The sequence below is a fragment of the Spea bombifrons genome, chromosome 5 (genome assembly GCF_027358695.1).
Source record: "Spea bombifrons isolate aSpeBom1 chromosome 5, aSpeBom1.2.pri, whole genome shotgun sequence".
Lineage (NCBI taxonomy): Eukaryota > Metazoa > Chordata > Amphibia > Anura > Pelobatidae > Spea > Spea bombifrons.
Window position 1 is genome coordinate 14,914,368 of NC_071091.1, and position 18,139 is coordinate 14,932,506.

Genomic DNA, 18,139 nt, shown 5'->3' on the forward strand with positions numbered 1-18,139 from the left:
ACGGATGAACTAGTATTATAATAATAACTGTTATTGCTTTACCGTTTGTGTGTATTCTTTTTGGACTTGGAAGAATTGCCATTAAAAAAAGAACACAATAGTGTATAAAATAGCATTTTGTTTATTAAAATAGTTTAAACCATTGGGGAAAAAGGAATGTTTTTTTGCCATTTCTTCAATCATTCTTATACTGCTTGTTACGGTATATAACAATTTCTTCAATGAACTAAAAATGTGGAATGAATAATGTAGAATTATCCATGCATGTTTCTATTCTCACAGAAAAAGCCATTTACTGATGACCGGTGCTGAACTGGTTTCAGCCATTCATTAATCTTACCTTGCCAGTAAAAACTGCCCGGTCCTCCCAGAGCTATGTCACCATTCTAGACAGAAGAATGAAACGTATTAATACATTACATGTGTGAGCTGTCTGCAACATCCAAACAAATGGGTCCTTCAAATTATTACTGCAACGCCACAATAAACTATACTTTTTTTTGTGTACCTTCCCTTCCACCAATAAAACCCCTTCATCCTTCTGTAGCCCTTAAAGTATTGCAGACTACACACTGTCATTTCATAATCTTTGTTTATTCAGTGAGAACATTAGACCACCTCAAGGAGAAACAGACACACGTGGTTACATAGAAACCTAGAGGAAGCCAACAGGCACCTTTTAACCAAGGCTGGATCAATGGCTGGCTGAACATCACCGTTGAAGAGAAACCCTTGATGTAACCATGTTTCCAGGAAGAGATGGACCACATTAGTTGGGGAAAAATTGGACCCAGGCTCGGTTTCTTGAAGTAGAATTGGCCACTACATACAAGAAGTCTTTCTTCTGGACACATAAGGGCCTAACTACCAAAGTGGAGAAGGTGCTTTAGCTGCCTACAGATAGTACTCTTTCCATTGTAACAAGCCAGCTCGAGCTAGGGTTTAGACTCAAGCAAGATCACTCAGGTATATGTGATGTGCACATCACAAAATGGGCCATTGTTTTAGCATTTATTCTACCATTCTAAAGAACAGCTTTCATATTAAAGACATACTAATTGTTTTATTATTATATTTATCTTTAAACGTGAACTTAAATGTAGGAAAATGTCTCTCCCCCATCCTATACAAATGTCGCCGTACTGAATGACCCATCCATTCCATTGGCACGGTATCCCTCTAACGATGCCAGTTTAGACGATCACGGACAGAGAATGGGCCCAGGACCCATCACTGTTTTTCACATATAAACACCCCACAGATTTTTTAAGCAAATGGTAATGTAAGAAATAACATAATTGTTCTTTAAAGGGCACTTCTTGTTACTCTTAGTATAAAGGATAAATGGAGGTGGGAAGGGACTAAGATGTCAAAAAGTACAACAAAAGCCAAGAAATCATAAAATAAATGAGGTTGGCTAACGCTTTCAGATATATTTTTGCATATCCTGGAGCAGAAGTTTGTCCTATACATTACCCAATCTAATGTAAAAAAAACTCAAGCTGTAGCCCGACAGCTTTGATAAATAAGTTACCGATAAAACGTTACGGCTCACGCAGTAAATCCCAAATTAATTAGTTGGAGATTTCCAAAGTATAGCCAAGGGAAGCAGCTGAGAAATGTTACTGTCAAAGCAGCTGTGTATGAGCAAACATTTGTAAAACACGAATAAATATCAATGAACTTGCCTTTGCTGTTACAAATGTAACATTTTTAACGTGCAAACTCTGAAAAATGTTGTAATTTTGTCAGATAGTTTATTTTCAAATACTTATGTCTTACATAACCTTCCACACTGCGTCCAAGAACATACACTTCCAATCTGCTTCTCGTTCACTAAATATGAAATAAGACACTCAGATCTCAGTGACCCTCTAAACATCGAGGACACGGATACTTCATTTGTACTTTATGTATCCTTGGAAATCGCAGTCTATTTATCACTATTTCAAGAATGTGTGTTGAAAATATAACATGAGATGAATCCCTCATGATCAGTACAGTTTGCATTTGGAATTAGCCCCGTATTGTGACATTTTTTAAGCTATAGAGTTATTCAGCTATTCAGTTGGATCTAGAAGATGGTGACAAGGGCAACCATTTATTCCAGGAAACATATATATCACATGCTGGCCAGTACTGCTTGCTACAGTATGTGTGACGTATAGCTGAATACATCCCACATACTTCAGGACATCACTTGTGTCTGCGACATGTGAAATGCATACGTGTCCTGGAAAAAAGACTCATTGCCAGTGATACGGCAGCAAACACCCTGTATGTATCTAATGATTAAGAACTATAGAATTAACTAGTAGCTAAAGAAGCTCTGGGGGGCTTATCGGTGGTGTATTTAGGCTGGGGGGCAATCCTACTCCTGACCCAGGGCAGCATCACACTCACCCCCAGAGATCACCTCTGTCCTCTCTCTTAAGGACGTGTGGCACTGATACCAAACGCCTTGGGGGCTGTGCAGCCAAAATTGGAAAAAAATTCACCCAATAAAATTGTTTACCAAATTTCTTTCCACTGGACCTTTAATAATGAGCATCGTTTAATATACTGGAATATTACGACTTATAATTCTACTACAGTTACAGGCGTTTACATATAAATATGGGATACTACAGTTAGACCTTGCATCACTTAATAACCTCACCCTAATTATAAACATGCGTCAATGACCTGGGGACGGGGCTATCATCAAAGCTAGACATGGAAAATCAACTATTTATCAAAGGAGCCTTTAATATCCAGTGTGATAAGCATGAGCTTCTATGATGAGGAAGTAAAGAATATGTCTAGAACTCAGTAGCAAACTCTTTAAAACAGTGAATATAACTAGAGGAGGACATACTGCATAATAACAGTTTTTTTAAAGAGTTGAAAGGGGTTAAAAGTCAATAAATTTACATTTTAAACTCAACACATTTAATTATTTCACTTTGTCCAAAGCCATTTGCACTTCACTGTGAATGCTGCCAGTGATTGTCTATAGGTTTTGAAGAAGGCTTTCGTTTTGACACACACCACTAATGAGATCAAGGAGTTGTCGAGACCAGATGTCTTTTAAGAAGCATTTATCACAATGACACAGCAACCGCGTTGCTACCAAAAGCTGTTAAAATCACCTGACCTGGCCAGTTTGGTACTAAAGCAGTAAAAGTTCATTATTAAAGCATTTTCCCCCAAATGTTACCCGCAAGGAATAGTATTACCTTGTAAAAGTCCAAACTGAATCCTGCTTGACAGACACCTTGCCCTTCAGGATCGACATTGTCTGCAGATGAAATGAATCTGTAAGTATTCACTATTCACACACATTTATTAGCTTGTACTCTGCCAAGCAGTACTGGTTGAGTTATTATTTACTCTTGCAGGGCAAGAAGGGTTACTTCGATGGTTTGCCAATCGCCTCAACTTAAGGTCTGGACTATATTATGACAACCATGAGACAGAATAAAAGCAAGGTTCATACAAATGGAAAGCAAAGAGGCCGGCAGGAAGGAATTCACCCAATTTCTCTTTCCATCTCAGGTGATAAGATTTTTGTGTTTTGAGTGTTTTTGTGTTGAGTGTTTACAAAAAGAAGTTTTTAAACAACAGGTAAACATACGTCCACGGCAAGGAGAGTATTCCGCGTAAGCACTGAAATTCTGGATGGCAACATAACAGGTTCCAACAGGATCCTTTTCCTGGACAGTCTTGACACTTCTCCAATGATATAAGGGAGCACATGCCTACATGTATAAAAACACAGATGTCACACACAAAAGGTACCAGTATAAAGCTATGCATGTGTTGCCTGACCATCTAATACTCTAAGGGTTAAATAAAAAGCTAAAACAGTATAGAAAAACAACCTTTTTGTGCCTATGTCCTACCCACCCTAAATTCTACTCTGAAATTCACACTGGAGTCTGAAAGATGAGGGAATGCTTTGTGTCCCATTAAACCACATCTCCCCAGGGGACCTTCATTACTTTCTAAAAAATACACATTATACCGACATTATAAAGAACTCAAATTTTGAACTCATATTGTTTAGATTATGGTATCTCTTTTATAAGATTTTACCAGAGAAATAGACCTATAGAGAACATGTATTGTGTTAAAACTGAGTTTATATTAAAATGTGACTATAAGGAAACAATGTCATTTATACTTACCGTGTTATAGAAACATAGAATTTGAAGGCAGAATTTGAAGATCCATTCAGCCCATCTAGTTTGCCCATTGTTTCTGATGTACGGTAGAGACTCAGACCTAAATCAGTCCTTGGTATTGCTTTAGAATTAGGACAGCTTTATGCCTATCCCATTCAGGTTTAAATTCCCTCACCATATTACCAATGCACTGCATAGGATGAATGCATAAGGTACGTGCAAGCTCACTGATCGTCTCCCCGAACCTTCAGCACCTAAATGCTGAATATGTATAATCTATCCTCATAACCGCCAACTATCCATATCTGCCCTATAGATTTGGGGTATCACAGCAGATTACTGGGCTCCCATGGCAGCCTTTTTACTTCCATATCGAGAAGACTAGTGCTTAGCTCTGCCCACTTTCTGCCTACTCGTTGGGTTGTATATGCAGAGGGTCGGTGAGACATCTGGCTTGGTATAGCTGAGAAGTTTCCAAGTTGCATGACAACATTGGGTGACATATGGAGCATGCATCAGGTAGAGCACCAATATATATATACCCAGCTCAAAGAGGAAATCAGGTCATCCTCTAATGTTACGAAAACATGAATGCACATCTATCTGACATTACTAGACAAGGTTCCAATGTTGTTCTTTCAGTACCTCTAACCATGAACGTTCTACAGATACCCACAAAAATGACCATTAACAGGGAGTTAAAGAGATGGACAATGATTGTCCAGCTAGCAGTAACATGAGATAAGGAAAAAGCTTTACTGAATCATGGCCAAATCTGACAAACTGCACAACCAAAGTATACAACGTCTGGGCTGGCATTTGAGAAAGAAACTATTGCTGTTGTAAACAAACATCTGTTCTGTGTGGTTCAGTGAATATGAACATATACAATATAAAGAAATAAAAACAACAAAAAAAAGCAGAAACAAAACAGTAAACATGCGCTAATCCGGAAATCCAAACTATACATTTTACCATAATGCTTACCACAACTTTTTCCTTATGGGACCTGACGGTTGCCCCAAACCACTGTTTTGATTTGAACTCAACGGCCTCTTTGGTTCCGTTTATCCGGATATTCCTGTTATCTGTTAGGGAAAGGATAACTTGGGTAAGTGGTCAAATACCACTCATTTCACACAAATCTGCATAACTGTTTCTGCTACAATCTAACTTGGATACATTCTATTTATTCAAATCCACTCACATCGTCTGGACCGTAAAAAGCCAAATAATAAGTGGAAATGAAAAAAGCATAAACACACAGAAGTCTTTGCAGAGTGATTCTGACATGTGTACGGTATACGTAACACTAGACATGTATTTCTCTTTTCAATGTTTTTCTTCTAGTCTTTTCTGTCCAATACAATTCTGGGCCAATATTGTATATATATATATATAATGTCATAAACATGCCAGTGCTATCAGACAAGGTGTGAGTGTGAGTGAGTATACTGAGTTGAAGCCCTGCACCTCCAGAGCTTCCTCCTTACAGCTCCAGCATTTGCAGAGACTCAGGAGATGACTGATTGAGAAGAAGGCACACCTCAAACCATTACTTTGTGAGTGCTTCACTCAAGAAACACTAGTTTGCCCTGAAAATCATTTAGAGATACCTAGAAATGGATACTACTTTGGGAGCATTTTCCTGGTTAAATACAGGACTTTAGTTATTCAAATAATAGATGATATTCAAATAATAAATTCTCATATTGGTTAATTAATTAAAGGGAATTCTCAGCTGTTTACAAGTGTTCACAACAGCCTGTATAATGTATATGTGTTTTGGAAGACGTCCTCCATTCCAGAAATCATCAGTAGTATAAAACACAGATTAAGCACCAATTAGCTAATTTAAATATTAATTTAATTCATCAATTCAAATACCTATTATAAACTCACCACCGCGCTTAATAAAGCTACTAACGACCTTCATTTAAGTGAATTTTCCAATACATTACGGTTTATCAAAAGGTTTAACGTAGCTTTTCTACATACGAGTGAGAAGAATTACTCTATTTATGTCTAGTTCTCTTATTTTGTTTACTATGTTACAGAAGTAGGAACAACAAATAGTAAAGTGTTCTGGCAAATCATCAAAGATACAAAATCGAAAATAGAGGCTACATGTAAACTTTATAATGTCTCCTTAGTTCTAAAAGCGAATTTGGCACCGGTTTGCAGGAAATGTCGATGGCTTCATAATAAATGCTAGCAGCAGGATACAAAAAAATAGTAAATTAGCTTTAAATGGATATTTATGTTTTACCTCTGACCAGACCTGCTGAATTTTATGGAACTTAAACTTTTCTGCGTTAGCCGAGGGAAAGAGTCCTAAACTGACAATGAGACCACAGAAAATGGTCTGGATATATTTTGAATTCTCAAGAATTTGGCTGGCTTCCAACCATAGTTTTTATTTTTTTGTTAGTTTTAGGGTTGGATATGAGTTTCAACCAATGTTATAGCAAGAAAACAAAAAATTCAGAGTCACATTCCGCCAGATGAAACTATGTTCTGTTTACCATCACTCCGCAGAACTCATTGTAGGTTTGTTCAACTACCACTATCAAAACGTATCTCAGAGGGTGGTAGATAAGGGGAACAGCCTCCCAGAAGAGCAGTAGAGGTTAACACAGCGAGGAAATTATGCATTAATAGGCATATGGCTATACTTGAATCTAAGACGAGACCAATGACTGATTAAGACTCAGTTGTTACTACCAAGAGCAGTAGCTGACACATATACACACTATGCCATAGGAGACAACTCTTTGACGTTACTTCCTATACACTTTGCAGATGTCCGTGTAAGGGAAACCATATGCTTAAGTACTCACCCCAATTACAGTATATTGCAGGTTTTAATAGAAAGCAGGCAGCCCATTCTTTCAACCTTACTTCTGTGAAGTAAGCTGATTTCCCACATGTTTCAGCCTATGATACATTCCCTAACAAGTCACAGCTAATGAACTTCTTCTGTTCTTCATTATCTGTCTGCTGTGACATTCTGTGCAGACTCTGGACATGTAAGATGAGACACAACCCAGCTCACACGTGTGAAATACACATTTACCAGAGTCACATTAGTAAAAGCTGGGGATTTATGAATGAAGCGCCATATATTTAGTAAAGGGGCCAGATATGGTCTTTGGTTTAACACGCTGGAGTAAATCCCAGACACTATATCACAATTACAAAAAATACCTAGGGCACTCTTCTGTCGCTCCAAGCAAAAGTCACAGACAATATGGACCTGGCATAGGAGGTACACAAAAGATATAATACAAGCTACCCTTTATTTACATAATTACATAATTACTGTCTCGATAGGTAACATGTAAATATGGCGCAGAGTATCAATAGGATGATGACATATTCCCAGTTTCAAGGAAAAGCCCATTGGTTGAGACTTCTGTCAATCAAAATGATTTCTCCCCTGACTCACAATTAGTTATAAAAGGGAAGGATATTTAAAAAGTAATCTCAATCTTTTACTTTAAGTAGCACACAATAGTTGATATGGTCAATGTTATTATGATTTTTTCAGGGATAATTCACTGAATTAAATTGTGGTAAGAAAGCTTGGTTATACCCGCGGTGGTTAGGCTATACCTCACATCCAACATATAAGTTGATATTTGTGATAGGAAATGGAGTCCTAATGCGAACGATCACAGAGCCCTGACTCACCTGAAACGGTGGAATTATGGATATACATGGAGTACATTCAGTTTTACTATTGTATATAAGTCAGACCTAACAAACAATTGATGGCAAACCCATGTATTTCTATGCTAGCATATTGTATGTAGTAGTCCCCCGTTTTTTGGATCTATTTATGGCACATATTATTAGCTCATGATTTAATGAACACATACTATTTATTATATACATAAGCACTTGCACTTTATCCATATCCACACTGGAACATTGAAGAAATCTTCTTGTGGAATCCAGCAAAGCCACCTCAGGAACTTCATCAAGGGATCGGCTCCACTTCAGGACAACAAACCAGATGAGCTTGATATCTCTCTACTAAATGTGAGTGCATTACCGCATAGCACACATATTGATGGTAAAGGTATCACCCTATTAGATTTTTTTGTCTTACATACACGTGGAGCCAAGGAATCAACACATATACCGAGGAGTGGTTTTGATATACGCGCTAAAAGCTTATCCACATTGTGAGTGCATTCATTGAAGCTTTGTGCCGGAGTTACATTGTTTTTACTGTATCACACTATATTTTTTTCTCTTTTTCCTTTTTTATATCGTTATATGAGCTATTCGTGATCGCGGTTTTAAAGCGCCCCTAGACAGAAGTCAATTTTGTAGTCCCACAAAGGCCAGGCTTCGAAAAAAATGTCAATGTGCTAATAGCAGTTCAGGCAGCACACTCGGGCTAGTCACAGGCTATATGTTGCAAATGACAAATGGGCCATGGAGCCGTGGCCTACTTTCCAGATGAAGTGAATACATAATATCAATTAACCTTTGGGTTGGTGTCTTTAAAACGCCAGGGCCTATCCTCAGGCCTGATGGTTGGAGGCCGGCTTAGACATGGGTTTAAACAAGGTGATAACCCTCATGCTGTGAAATAAGTATCAGTAAAACAATTGATTATAACAAAAGATTTCATTCCTGTTTTTGGGCATCTACTGTTGGTTAGGGGACCTCGACAACCTAGATCACCCAAATATACAATGCATTAAACCTGCATGCCCTCTTCAGAGTTTATAATGGACTCAATATGTTGTGATGAGTAATATGTGGGCCAGAAGGTTGAAGAACACGCTTGCTCAGTAGTGGATTGATGAAACAGACACAGCCATATTTTTGGTAAAACTAATGATCACTATTAGAAATAAGTTTTGTCCGTTTTGTGGATTCAGTCATGCTAATTGTATATTTCCTTCAAGCTGAGGGTGGCTTTGATGTACTGTAGACCCTAATTAGATTATGTATAATACCAGTACTAATGCCAGCTGGTACTTCCTACAAACACAAATACATGTGGGGCCATAATGTTCTGTGGTTCTAGTGAAGGAAGTAATTTAAGTTATTGTAACACAAACTCAGTATCTTTAACAATATGAGAGTCAGTCATTTGCATGGTAATTCTGTTTTCCGTAATGATCAGAATTTACTCTGGCCTTTCAGAATCTACGGTGTAACACTGTATTAATAATAACTTTGTAAAGCTCTACATTCTACATCACAAACCATTATTTCTGTATTCAGATGCAAATACTGATAGCCAGGGCCGGTCTTCAGGCCCCAAAACAAAATCTAGCGGAATCAAGCAGTGAAGACGTTGCACATAGTAGGGTACAGAACAATGGTACATAGGGTGCATCAGAACCAGGCAGAGGAAAGAATTGCTCTGCCCCTTACTCTGTACAGCTTCTTCACTGCTCTGCTCCCTGCACCCTGTCACATTGTCCACCACCTGTATGTATGCCATTTATCACCCCTGGTATTAAAAAGACAATTTGCCAAAAGACAATTTGAATCCTCAGTCTGGCCCTGATCAGGCTCCGCTATGAAAAAATGCATACTTGGCCTACTGTACCAGACTGCAGATTTCAATGCTGCGTAAAGTACAATGTATGTCACCGTCTATATTCAACATGTCTTTTGTGATTAGAAGCTTATCTGTAGCTGGTCCTTCGCTTGCACTCTATGTGGTCATTTCTTACCCTAGTAACTGCTTCACAAATAATGCATTAATGTCTGACTTCATACCTGATTTCTTTATCTATATAATGCAATGTTGGCACCCCCCCCAGTCTAGACTTGAGAGTCAAGAAGAACCTGTTCACCAGTGTAGGAACTTCCGATATGTGGGGCTTAGGTTAATATTAATAAACGTAATAATATTAATAAATAGAATTAATATTTAAACTTGATGATTGCTTTAAAGAATAAGTGAATTTTAGAATTGTGTTTCTTTAAATAACTTTGAAATAAAGTCTTCCTCCCCTTTCAGCCAAATGACTCCCTTCCTTAAGAAATTGGAACTTGCGATGCACAATGATGCTATCGTGTAAGGCATTTAACTGGCCATAGAAATGTATTCAGGCTGTGTTCTTCCAAAGCCATTTTTGTGTAAAAAATAAGAAACATATGTATCTGGATGAAGAAATGAATACAATTCACTACCCCATCAGTGTTAGCTTTTGATCTTCCCTCTGTTCTTCTGAGGGATTATTTCTGTCTGTGAAAACACGACAGACTGTTATGTCCTACAAGAAAGCGGCAAACATTGCATATTATATAAATATATTTCTATGTGATATGCATACACTACTGGCTTACTGTATTCTGTTATGTTTATGCGATGAGATCACTGTGTTCCATGTCGGATATTGGCAAAGCATCAGTGAAGCTTTAGTCCACAACAGTTGACACAAGTTGCCTACTCCTAGGATTTAATAACTGGACATCCGATGATTAGTCGAGTAACCATTCACAAAGGACTAATCTGACAGATTACTAATTCGGCCCAGAAATTACAGTTTTTCTCTGAATTTTCACTTAGCAAAGACAACGTAACCTGAAAAACACTATTTGTGCCCCATTGTTCCTTTTTCTAATATCCCCCAGTGGGCACATCATGGAGTTTGGGGTATGATTTGTCTAAAGCACTGAATGCTGCCTCTCCTACCGAGTGGAAACAGCTACTGTAACATTCTGTTTTAAGTATATTCATTCCTTTATAGTTTCCTTCCTTTTCCGATAGCCGTGTTTAATTATTTTTCTTTACATTGCACTGTGGAGCATATGCTCTGTAGCACTGCCGTGGCTGTAATTTGCTGCATTTATTTGCTCCATAATAGCTACATACAGTTACATCTAAAACAGGATACATAAAGGATGACGAGCCCAGGATTTTGTGTTGCACCCCATCTGTAAACACGATTACATGGGTTTCTTTATTCTGGAAGCAGAAAGAAAACCACGCGCTTCACAAGAACGCAGATGTTCATCAAACTCACATACACTCGCAGATTAAATACTCATAAATGGAATCTAATCACAGCATTAATATCATTATTCTGTTGAATCTGACCACCGATAACAAAAATAAATGAATCCGCGTATTAAGGTGCCAAGATTGATTTTTAGGGGTTTAACACATATTCATTTCTCCAGGATCAATCTAGTACTTGAAACAGAAAGGAAGGTTAACACCGATCGGAATGTCTGAACCTTAAGGAATACAGAGTGGATTATATTTTGTGCCGACTCTAGTGTCCGTTAAATAGGTGCAGACATACTTTAGTTATTGGAGTCTAACGCTACCCCCCGAGTGTCTCTACTGAAAGCAGGAAGCGTACTTCCATATTCTTCCAGTGGAACTTCCAGTGAAATCAAAGAGAGTAGCAGCAGCCAATCACATGCATTCTTTCTGTGATGTTTTAGATTAGATTGGCTGCTGCTTCAGCGGTGTTACTGAGCATGTACCAGATGTTTACATTCTAATACTTTCTGATTTTAGTAAAGGCATCCAGGGGTGGAATTAAATGAGACAATACGCTACCTGCTGCATGGACCAAGGCAGGGATCAGATTTTTTTTTTTACTATTATTTTACTCTTCAGTCTCTGGTCTATCAGCATTCTCTGTCTATCTAATGGAGCCTCCATCTTTGCATGTACACTTCAGCACATCCTCCAGAGAACACAGGGGAAGGTTGTTGAACAGCATATTTTATGCGGGTAGCTAGTAACAGCAGTCACAGCTGGAGATCTTGGGTAATACGACCATTACTGCAAATGGGCAAAGCTACTCAGATATACCAGCTATTAATTATAGGCAATTTAATTACCCCAGCATTAACCAGAGAAATGAGGCATGTCTGAAGCAAACAGAAACATGGCTGACACATAATATTATCATACAACTAACTAAAACTCTGACTGAGCTAAAGCTGATGACATCATATAATAAAATACACTATAAGAGTCTGATAGTCTGTGGTCGGATGTCTGAAGCCCAACTTGAACGCAACGCATGCCCATGCAGTCATTAATATCTGAGATCTGAGAAGGCCAACAGTAGAATAGGCTAGCTTGCAAATAAATAGCCACACATGGGCTGAAACAAGGGTGATGCAAACAACCGAAAACTCAAATTGCAATCAGAAGTCGGATTCAAAATTAACAGGGAGCCATGAGACACACAAAATAAGAAGACAAGTCAAAGGTCCACTATCGAGAATTCCAGATGGAACGATAACAGGAGACAGGAGACCTACAATGGACTAGAATAAACTGCTAATCCAAAGACACCAGAACAAACGAGCACCAGCTGGAAGGTGTTTACATAGAATGTAAGAGTGTAGCGTGTGGCTGCATGTATCCATCAGGCAGTCACATGTATGTGATTTAGCATGTATGGCAGTCTTAAGAGATCTGGCCAATTTGCAACCCTGGTCCATCCCATTGCAAGTATGTAGTTGAACAAAGAGGAGATATGTTAGAACAAATAGCATCTCAGAAGAAGTGGTACAGGCTTCTATCTTACAGGCCAAAGTTCAGCATTCAATGTTCTCCAAAAATTCCTGAAACAGTTTTGGAGCAAGTTCTAAAGTATTGGTCATCAGAGCAATGAACTAACACCACATGGAACTTTGCACAACAAGCCTACTTCAGTACTGAAGGCAAAAGATCCTTAAGATAAGTAATTTGACATACATTGACGTGTTTATCTGCATTATTTACAATCCCTTCTATTTACTGAAATAAGCAGTTTCAACAACTATTCCAGCAGACAATGATTTTTTAAAATCTTTCTTCCAACCACATACTTTTAGAGTTTCAAGGCTTTATATGTGTCAGAGATTGAAAGATTTCATGCTAAGTAGCTGCGCTTAGTGTGTTACAGGCATCCTGGAGTAGTATGTATGTATGGATGCTTTGTAACCCAGCAGAGCAAAAGCATTCTGTAAAGGCATTGAGCATTTGGCATGGAGGCCATCCGGAGATACAGATATTCATACTTACTGGTTGTATCAAAAGGGATTTGCTTGCATCCATTACTCTCTTTATCTGGAAATGGGCAATAGTACACAGCTCCACCTTCCACTATCTCCGGCTGAGAGGTATTGGCTTTGGGAGCTCCAATCAAGATACTAGCCCTGTAATAACGTATATTGTAATTTAATAGATATGACATAATAGATGGCTACAAAATCATACGCCTCTGCTTCTTCTTCACTAGCACCGGAAAGTACATTTTACTAGTTTATAGTTACACAGTGACATCCCTAATTACCATGAATAAACCCTCAAAGTATTAATGGGCACTGCAACATATAGATAAAAGTTATTAAATGTCCCGTATTATGAAAAATATTATATATCATAAAATATAATTTCTTTCAAAAGGGTCACATTGCATTCTGCACTATTATACATGGCATAATATTACATCCTATGGCTCATGTTACTGAACATTACATACTGTAGAGCCAATGGAAAAACGAAATGCATGTAGAACAAGATCAAATATAGCATCTTCTACATATCAGATGCCATTTATTTCATTTTCTAATTAATGAAATAGGGAAATAGGGGGACATTGTCCTAGAGGCACTGTTACAAATTGGAAAATATTGTATGGTATAGTAATATACATTAGATGGACAGTACATCATTTAAAAAGCATAAAATATTGTGTTTCATTGCATATATATATACAATACTCTCTTACACATATACTATTTGTAAATACAATTGAGCATTGGGTAGAGTGTCTGCTGTAATGATGAGACACCTTGCACAAGTCACTTGCCTCTTTCTTAGGTCCAGTTACTTTCTGAGCATAAACAGATCCTATGGATCAAACATCATATAATCCCTAAAAAGCTATCTACACATGAGGTGGTCTGCAATGAGTTATCATTGATTCTTTCTGACAGTCCAAGGGTTAAACACTTCTTATTTTTATAGTATGTCTACCAAGCAGCACTCTGGTCCTCAGCTCTGTCCAGTTTTATACCAATGTATAGAACTGAATGCAAAGAAGGAATGCAAAGAAGGGATGGCAAACTTTAAACTTTAGTATGCCAGATGGGGCAAACATGACCTACTGCCTGAGTGACACAGGGCTAGCAAACACTGCACCTACTCATGGGTAAAACAAATGGTTAACATGTATTTATGACATTATTATAATATATGATTATTATTATTGTATTGTTATTATATATTTATTTGAATACCGTGCATACAGTTATTTCTGTTAACCAATTTATTGCCGGATTTAAAGGGTCTATCAGCTTAATTACTGTCTCAGTGATGTATAATCATGTATAATGTATAACGTCATTCTTGGTTGATATTACGGTATATTTTATGTAATTGCACCCTTTGCATGTCCTTTGCAGTTAACTCTTTCCTTACTGCCCTGTCTCCAATTTGTGCAGGTAAGTGAAGAATGGGCACTTACGTCCTGGAGTCAGGCACATAGAAATCCACTGAGTACCCGAAGTAGCTGTCCGCCGGGCCGCTGTACACCGTCACTTTGTCAACTTCCAAGTTAAAGGCAAACAGAGCCGGGCTCAGCATCCCAAGAAGCAGCAGAGATGCAGATACCGTGTACATGGAATCCGGGCTCCCGGGCTCACACCCCATCATGTCCTGCGCCTTTATCCAACGCTGAGCCGGACGAGTGAGCAGCGCAGAGCACAGGAGCAAGAGGCTGGGAAGCGGCTCAACTCTCACTGACTCCGTTTAGCGCTCAGCCTCCGATCTCAATGAGAGGAGGAGGGGGCGGGTCCCATTCCTACCCCACTGCTCTGCTCATTCCTACCCCACTGCTCTGCTCACTCCTACCCCACTGCTCTGCTCATTCCTACCCCACTGCTCTGCTCATTCCTACCCCACTGCTCTGCTCATTCCTACCCCACTGCTCTGCTCACTCGTACCCCACTGCTCTGCTCATTCCTACCCCACTGCTCTGCTCATTCCTACCCCACTGCTCTGCTCACTCGTACCCCACTGCTCTGCCTATTCCTACCAGACTGCTCTGCTCACTCCTACCCCACTGCTCTGCTCATTCCTACCCCACTGTTCTGCTAATTCCTATTCCATACTCCACTGCTCTGCTAATTTCTATTCCCTACCCCACTGGTCTGCTCATTCCTATCCCACTGGTCTGCTCATTCCTACCCCACTGCTCTGCTCACTCATACCCCACTGCTCTTCTTATTCCTACCCCATTGCTCTGCTCACTCCTACCCCATTGTTCTGCTAATTCCTATTCCCTACCCCACTGCTCTGCTAATTTCTATTCCCTACCCCACTGCTCTGCTCATTCCTACCCCACTGGTCTGCTCATTCCTACCCCACTGCTCTGCTTATTTCTACCCCACTGGTCTGCCCATTTCTACCCCACTGCTCTGCGAATTCCTATTCCCAACCCCACTGCTCTGCTCATTCCTACACCACTGCTCTGTTAATTCCTATTCCCTATCACACTGCTCTGCTCATTCCCTTTACTACCCCACTGCTGTGCTCATTCCGACTCCCTACACCAGTGCTCTGCTTATTCCTGCTCCCTACCTCACGTCTCTGCTCATTCCTATTCTTTTCCCCACTGCTCTGCTCATTACTATTTGTTGACACAGTGCTCTACTCCTTACCCCAGTGCTCTTCTCATTGCCATTCCCTACCCCGTTGCTCTTCTCATTGCCATTCCATACCCGTTGCTCTGTTCATTCCTGTTCCTTACCCCCACAATAGTGTCAATGTTAATGTTATATCAAGATCTAGTCAACTTAAAATTACAAAGTTGTAAATTGTACTTCAGCAACTGATATTTGGGAATATGAACCCCAGAGGTGAAACCACAACCCCCAAATCCACCAAGCAACATGTCCCACAGTACCGCCTTTGTCCACAAACAGCTTGTGAGTGCCACATTTACCTCCAAGCAAATTGTCAGTGCCATCTTAGCCCCCAAACAACTTGTCTGTGCTTTCTATGCCCCAAACATCCTGCCTGTGCCATCTTTACCCGCAAACAGCATCCCTGCGCCATCTTTGCCCTCAAACAGCCTGTCTGTGCCCCTGTCCACCTCAGGTACCTGCAAGAGTGCTGTGTCTCTATTCCTCCGTGCAGGCTGATCCAGCATGCATCCAGGAAGTGAATGTTATGTAAGTTCCTGCACATTGGATCAGTCAGGCACAGTGTGCAGCAGGGTAGGACTGGCACCCCGGGGTCAAGAAATTCCAAGTGGCCTATACTGGCCCCTTGCCCCCTCCAACATATACACTGGCATCATACTGTATGTAAACTTACCCAAACTTACACATTCACGCTTACACATATTCACATGCTTATACTTACATTAACATACACTTACTCATACATATATACATGATAACACACAAACTGTTACACATACACATGCATGCTCATATACACTAATACATACACACTCATGCAAACACACATACATACAATCATACATACTCCCCCTTTTACACTCCTATTCACTGGCTAATTATTTATAAATAGACGTGAATAGTTTATTTTTATAAATTAACAAAATGCAAAGTTCTTCTAGATCGCACACAGTTATTTAAGGAGTTTGGCAGGTAGGTTGTTCCAAACTAACCCAGTTCTTCTGTGGATTTAGGCAGACCCAGTTGCTTCTCTCTCTTGATGTAATTCCAGACAGACTCAATGATGTTGAGATCAGGGCTCCATGGGGGCCATACTGTCACTTCCAGGACTCCTTGTTCTTCTTTACACTGAAGATACTTCTAGTTGTATGTTTGGGGTTGTTGTCATGATGCAGAATATATTTGGGGCCAGTCAGTTGCTTCCCTGATTGTATTGCATGATACCGTCAGGGAAGCACAATTTCTGTACTTTTGAGTATTGAGTAGACCATTAATTCTGACCAAATCCTTAATTACGTTTGCAGAACTGCAGCGCAAACGTGCAAGGAACCTCCACCACACTTCACTGTTGTCTGCAAAATCTCATTCTTGTAGTGCTCTCCAACCCTTCAGCAAACAAACTGGCTTATGCTGATGGTCCAGGGCACCTGCTTCCGTTTCAGTTAATGATTGTGTTTCAACTTACATATTGATGATCATTAGCACCTGTTTGGTATAATTATTTAATCAGACACCTAACTACAGTAACTCCTGACTTTCTGCAAGTGTACTTAGAAGAAATTGTGCTGTTTTGAAGGCAAAGATTGGTCACACCAAATACTGATTTTATTTAGATTTTTTCTTATGTTCGCTCACTTTGCATTTTGTTAAATGATAAAAATAAACTATTAACTTGTCTAATTTTGAAAACATTCTTACTTTGCAGCATTTTTACACCTGCCTAAAACATTTGCACAACACTGTATTTAAGTATACAGTGTATTGTGATTCATCTCAAAACAGCATTGTAAAGCTCCTTTGAGCAGAACCTCCCTTGCCCTGTGTTTCTGTAAAACTAAATTATGTGATGTACTACTTGTTATGTTCTGTGTACCCATTGTTCCGTCGCAAACACATCAGGAGACACTAGAAATGTCAATGATTATTTTTAGGAAAAAGGACATACAGGGAGGGTAAGGCCCATCCTGTGTAGGGCTGCTACCTTTTGCTGAGCCATTTCCATGGCATTCTTTGAAAGGTTTTGTCTGGTGTGTGGCCATGGGTGTAATTTTACCAGTGACAGCTAAACTGTTTTGTTTAGTAGTGAGAGCTGAGGGACATGAAAGAAAGGAAAAGAGAACATTGAGATAGGGAGAGAAAGATGTGAAAAAGAAAGTAGAGGAGGCAAAAGGGAGAAGATAGAAAAAAGACAGCCAAACAAGAAAAGAGGACATTGTAGAAAATGGAGGAAAGAGGAAAAAGAGAAGCGAGAGAATAAAGAAACTATATAAAACAGAAAATCAAGACAGTAGATAGAGAAAAGAGTGAAAGAGGAGAAAAAGGAGGAGGAGAAA

General features: G+C 39.3%; 1 protein-coding gene across 1 annotated transcript in view; it reads right to left on the bottom strand.

The window, feature by feature from the left end:
• ITGA8 (integrin subunit alpha 8) overlaps positions 1 to 14,912 on the bottom strand; it is a 65,568-nt gene extending 50,656 nt beyond the window's left edge. Inside the window, exons 1-6 of the mRNA XM_053466502.1 lie at positions 14,627 to 14,912; positions 13,180 to 13,313; positions 5,154 to 5,254; positions 3,617 to 3,740; positions 3,219 to 3,280; positions 341 to 386 (exon numbers count right to left, since the gene is read on the bottom strand). Coding sequence (XP_053322477.1) covers positions 341 to 386; positions 3,219 to 3,280; positions 3,617 to 3,740; positions 5,154 to 5,254; positions 13,180 to 13,313; positions 14,627 to 14,814 — 655 coding nt within the window. The 5' untranslated portion in view covers positions 14,815 to 14,912. The remainder of the gene's footprint in view (positions 1 to 340; positions 387 to 3,218; positions 3,281 to 3,616; positions 3,741 to 5,153; positions 5,255 to 13,179; positions 13,314 to 14,626) is intronic.
• Between the last annotated feature and the right edge of the window lie 3,227 nt (positions 14,913 to 18,139).